General features: G+C 36.6%; 1 protein-coding gene across 5 annotated transcripts in view; it reads right to left on the bottom strand.

The window, feature by feature from the left end:
* Positions 1-4,011: 4,011 nt before the first annotated feature.
* The window catches only part of THRB (thyroid hormone receptor beta), a 224,619-nt gene continuing 217,636 nt past the window's right edge, over positions 4,012-10,994 (bottom strand). For all 5 annotated transcript variants that reach the window (XM_083376160.1, XM_083376158.1, XM_083376162.1 and 2 more), the window contains one exon: positions 4,012-10,283. In XM_083376160.1, coding sequence (XP_083232286.1) covers positions 10,042-10,283 — 242 coding nt within the window. In that variant the 3' untranslated portion in view covers positions 4,012-10,041. The remainder of the gene's footprint in view (positions 10,284-10,994) is intronic.

Here is a 10,994-nt window from a genome sequence, read left to right as displayed (position 1 = left end):
CCTTTGCACTCTCCTTCTTTACTCGCATCAAGAGGCTCTTTAGTTCCTCTTCACTTTCTGCCATTAGAGTGGTATCACCTACATATCTTAGGTTGTTGATATTTCTCCTGGCAATCTTAATTTGAACTTTTGATTCATCTAGCCCTGCCTTTCTCATGATGTGCTCTGCATATAAGTTAAATAGGCAGGGTGACAGTATACAGCCTTGCCGGACTCCTTTCCCAATTTTGAACCAATCAGTGGTTCCGTGTCCAGTTCTCACTGTTGCTTCTTGACCCGCATATAGGTTTCTCAAGAGACAAATAAGATGGTCTGGTACTCCCATCTCTTTAAGAACTTGCCACAGTTTGTTGTGATCCACACAATCAAAGGCTTTAGCATAGTCAATGAAGAAGAAGTAGATGTTTTTCTGGAACTCTCTAGCTTTCTCCATGATCCAGCGTATGTTGGAAATTTGATCTCTAGTTCCTCTGCCTCTTCAAAATCCTGCCTGTACTTCTAGAAGTTCTCAATCCACATACTGCTGGAGTCTAGCTTGTAGGATTTTAAGCATAATTTTACTAGCATGTGAAATGAGTGCAATGGTGCGATACTTTGAACATTCTTTGCCATTGCCTTTCTTTGGAATTGGAATGTAAACTGACCTTTTCCAATCCTGTGGCCACTGTTGAGTTTTCCAAATTTGCTGGCAAATTGAGTGTAGCACTTTTACTGCATCGTCTTTTTAAAGATTTTGAATAGCTCAGCTGGAATACTGTCACCTCCACTAGCTTTGTTGTTGCTCAGATTTCCTAAGGCCCATTTCACTTCACATTCTAGGATTTCTGGCTCGAGGTCAGTGACCACCCCATCGTGGTTATCAGGGATGTTAAGTTCGTTCTTGTGTAGTTCTTGTGTGTAATTTTTCCACCTCTTCTTAATCTCTTCTGCCTCTGTTAGGTCCCTGCCATTTTGGTCCTTTATCATGCCCATCTTTGCATGAAACATTCTCTTCATATCACCAATTTTCTTGAAGAGATCTCTGGTCCTCCCTATTCTATTGTTTTCTTCTATTTCTTTGCACTGTTCATTTAAGAAGTCATCCTTATCTCTTCTAGCTATTGTCTGGGATTCTGCATTCAATTGGGTGTATCTTTCTCTTTCTCCCTTGCCTTTCGCTTCCGTTCTTTCCTCAGCTATTTGCAAAGCTTCCTCAGGCAGCCATTTTGCTTTCTTGCATTTCTTTTTCTTTGGGATGGTTTTAGTTTATACCTCTTGTACAATGTTGAGAACCTCTGTCCATAGTTCTTCAGGCACTCTGTCTATCAGATCTAATTTCTTAAATCTATTTGTCACCTCTACTGTATATTCATCAGGGATATGATTTAGTGCATACCTGAGTGACCTAGTGCTTTTCCCTACTTTCTTCAATTTAAGCCTAAATCTTGCAATGAGAAGCTGATGATCTGAGCCACCGTCAGCTCCTGGTCTTGTTTTTACTGACTGTATAGAACTTCTCCATCTTTGAACAAATAGTCAATCTGATTTCTGTGTTGACCATCTGGTGATGTCCATGTGTAGAGCCATCTCTTGGGTTGTTGAAAAGAGTGTTTGCTATGACCATCATATTCTTTTGACAAAATTCTATCAGTCTGTACCCTGCTTCATTTTGTACTTCAAGGCCAAACGTGCCTGTTATTCCAGTTATCTTTTGGCTTCCTACTTTAGCATTCCTATCTCCCATGATGATAAGGACATCATTTTTTGGTGTTGATTCTATAAGGTGCTGTAGGGCTGCATCGAACCGGTTCTTGCTCTTTGGCATTAAAGCTTTATGTGCACAACTTCCTGCAAATTCCAAGGGGGAGGGAATCAGGCCCCTTCAGACAATTTGCAATTCATATGCTCTCACTGAGGAAGGAGCAGAAAAGAGATCTCCAAAACCAAGCCCAGAATATGTTACACTAGTGGACTCAGAGTGGGAGTCCTAGGACTCACTGTGTGCAATTTAAGAAAATTTATAGTCTGGCTTGCACACTGGCTTAACCTTAATTGGACATCACAAACCTGGATGCACTGAACTAAGAGCTAAGGCAGGAAGCAACCCTTGAAAAATGGGCAGCCAGTGGTTATATACTGAGGAAAAACATGGCTGTGAAGAATTTTGGGATGCATGTGCTTCAAAAAAAAAAAACACAACACCTGACTGGAAGCTCAAAGTGACATCCGACATCTGAAAAGAATTGGCACAGAATATTGGACACTATAAATTTCTTTTCCATCTAACAGAACTTTTGCCCTGACTTTTAGACCTTTATGGGTTGGAAGCTCCCCTTTTGGGAGCCACTGCAGGGATCTTTTTTTGCTGCCTTTATTAGTGTCTTTTTTGCATTAACAGTTTAAAAGCTTGTTTTCCCACATCCTGGAGCCCCATAGAAGTGCCCATCTAATCTCCCTGACCAGATCAATTTTTAATCTTGTGCCAGTAAAAGTGCATCATTCACAATTTTATGGCACAAAGGAGGTATTATTATGGGAAGAATCAAGAGAAAGAAATATTTTGGGGAATATTAAAAAGGCAGAATATATTTCCTTAAAGGAATAATGGAGACGATCTTTAAAAAGACAGAAACCAGACCCCAGAAACCAGCTCCAGCCCCCCTCCCCCAAGCAGAAACTATGCAGAGACCAGCTTTTACAAATGCAAATGTAATAATCCATTTAGGAAGGATGGAGCCAGGAAGCTAATAGGAAGACAAAGACACCTAAAATCTACATACCCCCACCCAAATTCTGAAGACAGGAGACATAATAGGATTAACCCACCAATACCAAAAGGGCACACTCAGATTCAGGTCAAAGTCCATGACACAGGAAATACAAAGCCTCAAACAGGAGCAGGAAACAAACTCAAGACTCCCAGAAGGTATAAAATCCACCATGCCCTGCTACTTGAGGTCATTTTTTTCCAGACCCATCTTTCTGTCTGGCTCTCCTCTTCAATAAACTGCATTTTTTCCCTAAAGCAATCTCCACTTTGATTATTCCCAGCTTGGGCTGGACCCTGATGAAGATTCTTTCGACAATACCATGCGATTTGGTCATGTTCCAGGAAGATAATCTTCTGTCTCACAACAATAATTGAATTGATATTATCTCAGAAATATTCTCAACCACTAGGAGTGAAAATATTTGGGATTGTTCCATTTTATCAGTAGAGGTGTATGTTGTGGCATTAATTTTAAATTTTTATTTATTTTTATTTTAATTCCATTTATATCCCGCCCTTCTCCGAAGACTCAGGGCGGCTTACAAGCTTAGCAGTAGCCTTCATTCTATGTATATGCCTGCTTATTAGGGCTGTCACACACACACCCAAGCGGCATTATTACAAAGTCAGCTTATTGCCCCCAACAATCTGGGTCCTCATTTTACCTACTTCGGAAGGATGGAAGGCTGAGTCAACCTTGAGCCTGGTGGGATGCGAAATTCAGCCTGTTCAATTTTGGGGAGCAATAATTATTTAGAACATCTTATTTGGACAGCTTTAATGGCTTTTGTTTATGAGGCTTTTGGTCTCATTACAACATAGATTACTAATTTTTTCTAAGTCTCTCTACTTAGTAAGAGAATCAGTTCAACTGTAAAACATTTCCTAATACTATAGCAATAAGCCTGAATGAGCTCATGGTTTCTATATTATATGTTGCATTTCCTTTTCCATATGACTTTATTTTGGGAAGTAAAATATATAGGGCCACTATTGGAAAGTAAGACTATCAGGTCTGGGCTGCACAATCTGGATGACCCTTAGATGGCACCAAATATAAACTTTAAGTCTATTGTACTCCTAAAGAAAAGGGAAATTTGCAATCCTATCTTAAAGGGGGATATATTTCTAAGCATTGGTCTAATATTAAAAGGAACAGGCTTCAAAGAAATTCAGTGACAAGAAATAAGAGACACCAACACATATAAATTGTAAGATGTTTCTTTTTAGAATTCAAGCTTACATAATAATCTATACTCACTATAGTCATAATTGCATATTAATATCTGCATACAAAAGCTATGTAAAATTATATTTTTCCCAAATATACAAATTTCTCTTCAGGTAGTTTAAAACATTTATGATCACATATTTAATATAGTTTTAGGTTGAAAAATATTATTCATCTAGCATATATTTAACACTGTTTGAAAGGGGAAAAAACAGAACAAAACAAACAAAACATTTAAATTTTATCCCAAAATCTTCAGCCTTTCTAATAAATCTGTGTTCTTCCAAACTTAGTCTGAAGAAATCCAAACCATAACAAGGCTAATCCAAAGCTCAGCAGCATCTATCTTAATAAAATGAAAAGAAATAAAACATCATTTTGTGGAATTCTAAAATAATTGACATAAGGAAAGAATAGTTTAAAGAATTAAATGTTGTTTATCAATTCATAGTATGATCTTATTTCTCACTTTCATAATTTCAGTTGCAAAATTAATATTTTCAATTGTGCTCAATAATTTACATCAATTTCATCTACATGTAGATTTTCATTTGATTGTCTTGTGCATAAATAACAATTAGCTTTATAAAGTTAAACTGTGCAAAACAGTCACAAACAGCTTTTTACCTGCACAATACTGCTTCTGAAGGCAACATAGTTGAATGAGGATTAATATACAGAAGCAAGGCAGACTCTGCATTTGATAGCACTTATACAACACAGTGAAAACTTAGTGAGAAAGGCCAAAGCTTTTTTAGAATTATAGTAATCTGTATTTATGTTTCTGTGTTTTTTTAAAAAATCCTATTTTATTTTAAATTAGTTATATTTGTTTGTTTTGAGGAAAATAAATCCCTCCTACTTAGGATATACATTTCTATAAAAGTTTATATGGGTCATATCATCCTAATATCACAAGGAAATTTCTGATAAATCAAACTAGCAGAAATTACAAGAGAACATAGCAAAATGTCTCCTGAATGTTTTGCTATTTCAAAGCTGCAAAAAGGCAAGCAAAGAAATATTTCTTAGTAGATCATGAATGAGTGCCCAACTTTTTCAATATTTTTCATAACTATCAAAATGAGGCAGAAACTTGTTCTGGCACAAATGGCTGATAGTGAATTGCCCATTTTATTCATCATTTTTCTTAAATCCTATGGACTGCACTTGTTTTCTAATAAAGCAAGAACTGAATGAGTCTCACGGGTTTTGAGTCTAATTTTCAGCAGAGGATAGATCCTACAAAAAAAATATTGGCTCCATCTGAAAAGCCTTAAGATTTAAAAACCTTAAGAATGATGTTACTGACAATTTATGTGGCATATCAATATGATATCTACATTTTAAGATTACATAGCATAGAATACATCATTAACAACAATGTGCTCATCTTGTGGTCTATAGATTTCCTTCCAACCATTTTTCTTTTGACATTGCATTGCCTTTTTAATTCCACTGCAGTACATTAACACAAAGATAAATCACAAATGTTCAATATCTGATTCTGACACCTATATTTTGGCACAGTGCTATTGTTTTTAAAATGGCTAAGTCACTGTAGAGTCCATCGCTATCTTCTCTCCCAATTTAAAAACATTATGGAACTCAGTTGCAACATCAAACCCACGGAAGCTTAAATAATTATCATTTAGAACAGGACACATTAAGATAACAATTATTTTTAAAAAGAGAAATAACATTTTATATAATGCTCCACTTGATATTATATCTACAGCAGAAAACAAACCTGAACAGCATGGGACATCATAAACAATCAGAATTAAAGCTGCATAGTCAAAAACTCAGATGTTTTGTAGTCAGTCAAAAGACCTCCCCACAAAGAATAAATGGGTGTACAATTTACCTCTCCTAGTAATCATTATGAAAGCTATAGCTGAATATGCTTCGAGATGTTTCTTAAAATCTCATACCAGTGCTTGCAGGATTTATTCGTCGTAAAGAAACCCGAGGTATCAGATTTTAATAATTTAAAATAATATGTTTCTCTGGTGTGACTAAAAATGGAAACCATTGTAACATGAGCACACTTACACATGAAAAAAGAAGAGCAACTGGAATTCTGGGTTTGGGATATCCAAAATGTGGCTCTTCAATTCTGATGAATTGTTGTCTGAATAGCATAGAGCACATTGAAAAACAAATATGAATTTCATGTATTTTTGGTTTGGGCTAATCTTTAATATCACATCATAAAGAGCTAGTGCAAATCAAAATATAGCATTCATTAGATTGTGGTCTTAGTTTGTTATAGGTTTTATACATAACATATTATAGTTTTCTAGAGTTGGAACTGTTCCACAGTAATAGTGAGATTTCTTACTAATCAAGATAAATGGATGGGAGTAGATATTCTCTTCTTATAGTAATAGATTATTGAAAAACTGTGGAGTATCACGTTGGATCCAAGATTCTTTCCTTGTCCCCTTCAACAAAAGAAGACTTTGGACTTCTTCTGAAAAATAATCCTAGATTCTATTTATTACTTTACTTTGAAGAAACATTTCCACGGGTACTTAAGGCCAAAGGTTGAGGTAATCTAGTCATTACTGGATGCCCCTTTTCTGTTAGGTTATGATCTTTGACAGATTTACATGGAACTAAACATTAATATAGATATTTATATTTGGGACAGAGAAAATGAATAGCAATACTAGAAAGATTTTAAAAATAATAACTATTTGTGTTGTGATGTAAACCAGCTAGGATATAATCTTACCTATAAAGTTAATAATAGATATGCACATCATGCATTTTTGCAGCAAAATAAAAAAGAGATGGAGATTTAAAAGTAAAAATGGCATAGGCAAATAAGATAAATCCCCTCTCTATGGCCTCTCTACTGCTATTAGGTGATCTTCTGGCATGTCGACATGTTATGACACTGCACACATGTATGACAAAAACTAAAGTTTGCAATGCAATAGTGCAATGCTGTCATTATTTTGATGAAAACATCTGGTCTAATGGACAACTCCAAGTTCTGAAAAGGTAGAATTGAAGAGAAAAAATATATGATATGGTACATTTTCATTTTTTTCTTACCAAATAGGCTGATTGCCACCACAATTCTTCACATATGTTGTCTAGACAGATGTAAATGTGATCATTTTTTGGGGAAAAATCAAGTTGATTCAACTATGTTTTTGGACAATCATTTTTAGAGCTCTCAAGCTAGTAGTCAACTCTGAAAATATGTAAATGTTTATGTCATCAACATTTGTACAAGATAAGAAACTGCAGACTATAAAAATTTCTCCAGTGACAATATCCTTATATGCCTATTCTGTAGGCATACCTAGTTTATCAAAGGAAAATGATTCATCCCTTGCCCATGAAGCCCCATAGAACAGCATTCCCCAACCTTTCCAGGTTGACAGCCCTGTGTGTGTGTGGGGAAAGGGGATGGTTTTGTGCAAGGGGGAGATGTGCATACGTATACATACCCAGCTCCACTTGTGTGAACAGTGCGCTCGTGCATGTGGAGCTACAAGTGCCCGTGCCCGCCACTCATGAGAGCGGGGCTATAAGTGCTGGTGCCCACTGCTCATGTGAGTTGGGCTGCACACACATGCCAGTCCGCCTCTCACACAATCCAGTTGCAAACAGGCCATAGCCTGGTAATGGACCACAGCACAGGTTGGGGACCCCTATCATAGAAGATATCATCCAGGAGAAAAAACAATCCTTGATAAGGCAAACTCACTGAAATGTTGATTTAGGTTGCTATAGAACCAAAAGTGTTTTACAGAAAGCAAGCTGGAATGTGAACCTTTGTTTTGTAAAAACTAAAACATTGAAGTTAACCTGCCATTAAGAAGTGTTTCTTCTCTCCAATTCATATGGACTGAAAGTTTTACTGCATGGTTTCACATTTACTGATAAGAACTACCATTTGTAGACTTAAATCAAGTGTATTTAAGTCATTGAAAATTACTTAAATACAGTACACCTAATTCTGCACTGAGCTCCGATCATGAATGGGTGGCTATTGGGTTGAAAAGACTTTTGTCGTCAGTGGAATTAAGCATGGCTGAAAAGAATATTATAATTCAAATTTTGTCCACAGTGACAGTCTACCTGAGTGCAAATATTATTAAAGAGGACAAAATGATTTGGAATTTAGAATTTCAAATATTCATTTGGAATAGGATCCAAAAGCTTGAGTGTATCTAACAATTTACATTCTGTCAAATCCTTTTTTTTGAAACGGATTTCCATGTCATGGCATGTGACACTTTGTTCACAAAAAAATTAAAGGCCCGTATCTCTTGGTTGTATAAAATGCGATTCACAAGTCCTAGGATTCAGGGTACTTTACAGTCACTGAAAGGCTGACAGTATATAGATAGAAAAAGGATATACGACTATACAGAAGGGAGTGAAAAGGTTTATTAGAGACAACTGGAATTAATTTTTGTTGAGTTGAGGGAAGGATAGAGAAAACCTTTCTGATGTATCATATTAAATTGGGAAGAATTCATTGCACAGATGTTTTATGGTTTAGGAATTGCATGTGCTAGAAGAGACAAAATGGAGGAACCAGGGAATCCTGGTTAAAGTCATTATCATGTGAATATTTAAAACATATAAGTGGCAAGGGTCCAGAATTACTAAGAATGTAGTAGTATATCTTCCTACTGACTCAGTTACTTATTAAAATATTTTTTGGCAAGTGGGAGAAATATAGTTAACTCTGACTCTAATGCAGGGGTGTTAAACTGCCAGCCCGCGGGCCAGATGCATCATAGCAAAACCCCGCCCACCCCATTGCCGGCAATGGAAAAAAGTTATGATACATTGCGATATCATGTGACATTGCGAATATGACACCCCTGCTCTAATGTATCCAAATTACCATTAACAAGAAAAGAGATCAAGGGCCTTGGCTCTGTATTGTTTTTGCTTTTGGATTGAATAAATGAGGAAATGAGAAACCGTGTTCACCTGGGAGAAAAATAGGACTCTGACTGCATTTTGGAGGTTTTTGCAAGGGTGGTCCTCACTAAACAACCACAATTCAGATCGGCAGGTTGACTAAGTGAAGCATCATATGACTGTAGTGGATTTAAGGTGTGACTCCCACTGCTAAGAAATCACCCATGGTCATTAAAGTGAGATATCACGTGACCGCAACTTGTGATTTTACTGCTGGCTTTTTTTTATTAACTCTGTGTGATAGAAGCTGGTTGTGAAATGCACAAATGGCAATCATGTGACTGTGGAATGCTGTGTAAAGCACTCAAATGTCAATGACGTGGGGATGCTGCAATGGCCATAAGTGCAAGGACCAATCATAAAATTACTTGTTCAGTGTCACCATAATTGAACAGTTGCTAAACAGATCAGCCATTAAAAGAGGATTACCTGCAATTGAATTTCTAAAATATAATAACCTCAAAATGATGATAAAATTATGATTACGGGGGAGATTTACTTGGATAAAACTCATCTATTCTTAAGCAAGGCAAGGTGAAATTAGGCATAGCTAAAGTTGCAATCCTATACCTGGTTCTGGGAGCACACTGCAGAGAACCCAATACATCTGAATTATATTTCAAGTTGTATATAACTGCAACTGATCTCATTTGATCTTCAGCAAGATTAACACTTGCTAGATTGTTCTGAATTGCTCAGCATAAGTCTCGTGTCCAGAAAGTGAGTTAATACTGTATAAAATATGGCAGGATTTATCTATCCATTTTCTTGCTTCCTCAATTTATTTGTATTTTATCCATATCTCTCCAAACAATGAGTATAAACATGGGTCGCCTGAGTGCTGGTGAATAAACTTAAAATTCTCGAGGTTAAACTCTCAAAGGATTCACATCGGAAGGAGTAAAGGACACACAAAAAACGCAATTGTGACAAATACCCGCATTGAAGGGATATCTTCATTCATTCATGCCTATTAAAAATAATCCTCCAAAGGAGGTGGTACAAAATGGGAATGGACCAAAAGTAAGAAGAAAAAACTAGGCAATGGAATGAAATGACACCCAGTAGTGCTATAGAATTTCTGAGAATGTTTCCAGTCTTTTTAATCCTCAAACACTTCCAAGAACAAAGGAGGAAAGAGTTCTGTGGGGCATTCCACCTTCATGTGCAGGAAGCGGCTTGCATGGCAGGCTCCGATCATTCGTAGGTCTGTCACTTTCATCAGCAGTTTTGGCCAAAAGTGTGCAATATGGTGCTTTCTGTAATTAATATAGTGTTCAAACGCCAAGAGGAAACTTTCTTGACACTTTTCTATTCTTTCAATGCTGACAAGACCTGGGCGATCTGTAAATACAAGATTTGGTTAAAAAAATAAAAGCTTTCATTCACTTTTAAAAGTATATTCCTTCCATTACTTTTCCCCAGGCTACATATCTTGAATCTCTGCATGATCCTTGTGAACTAGTAGCTAGGAAAAAGGGACTATTGACAGGAAAAACAAGCCTGGGGTGGTTTTTGGGGGGAGGTATTCCAAATGAACTGTGACTGGAATGTGTGTGTGTGTGTGTGTGTGTGTGTGTGTGTGTGTGTGTGTTTGTATGTGTATATCTTGGCAGAGTCAACAATATCAGAATGGTGCTTACAATCAACTGATTAATAAAACTTACATCATATATTTTAAAATGTCTGAGGTTTGTGTTACCTGGTTGTGCTAGCTATGTTCACAAAATTAAAATTTACCCCTGTGGATAACTGATCTCTGAGCATATTTAAACTGGACAGAAGTTGGGACCTGTTGCATTCACTGGAAAACTCAATTTATCTGTCAACTTGGATGACATAATGCAACAGTTCACTCTACTGAAGCTGAAATTGCAAACTCTGTTGCAATATTTCAGTTGCCATAAAACCAGTATGTGAGCTCTATTGTGTCTAGACGGGTTTTTCAGGGTCTTGGGGTTATTCTGTCCACCGCACTCATACCCAAACAATACTGCTGAAATTTAGTAGTAAATATAAGTGCTTTTTAAACAAAAAAGAAAACAAACTAAAAAG

Source organism: Vipera ursinii, assembly GCF_947247035.1.
Source record: "Vipera ursinii genome assembly, chromosome: Z".
In the NCBI taxonomy this organism is placed as follows: Eukaryota; Metazoa; Chordata; class Lepidosauria; order Squamata; family Viperidae; genus Vipera; species Vipera ursinii.
The sequence above is the reverse complement of the archived record's forward strand: the minus strand, read 5'-3'. Positions and strand labels throughout refer to the sequence as shown.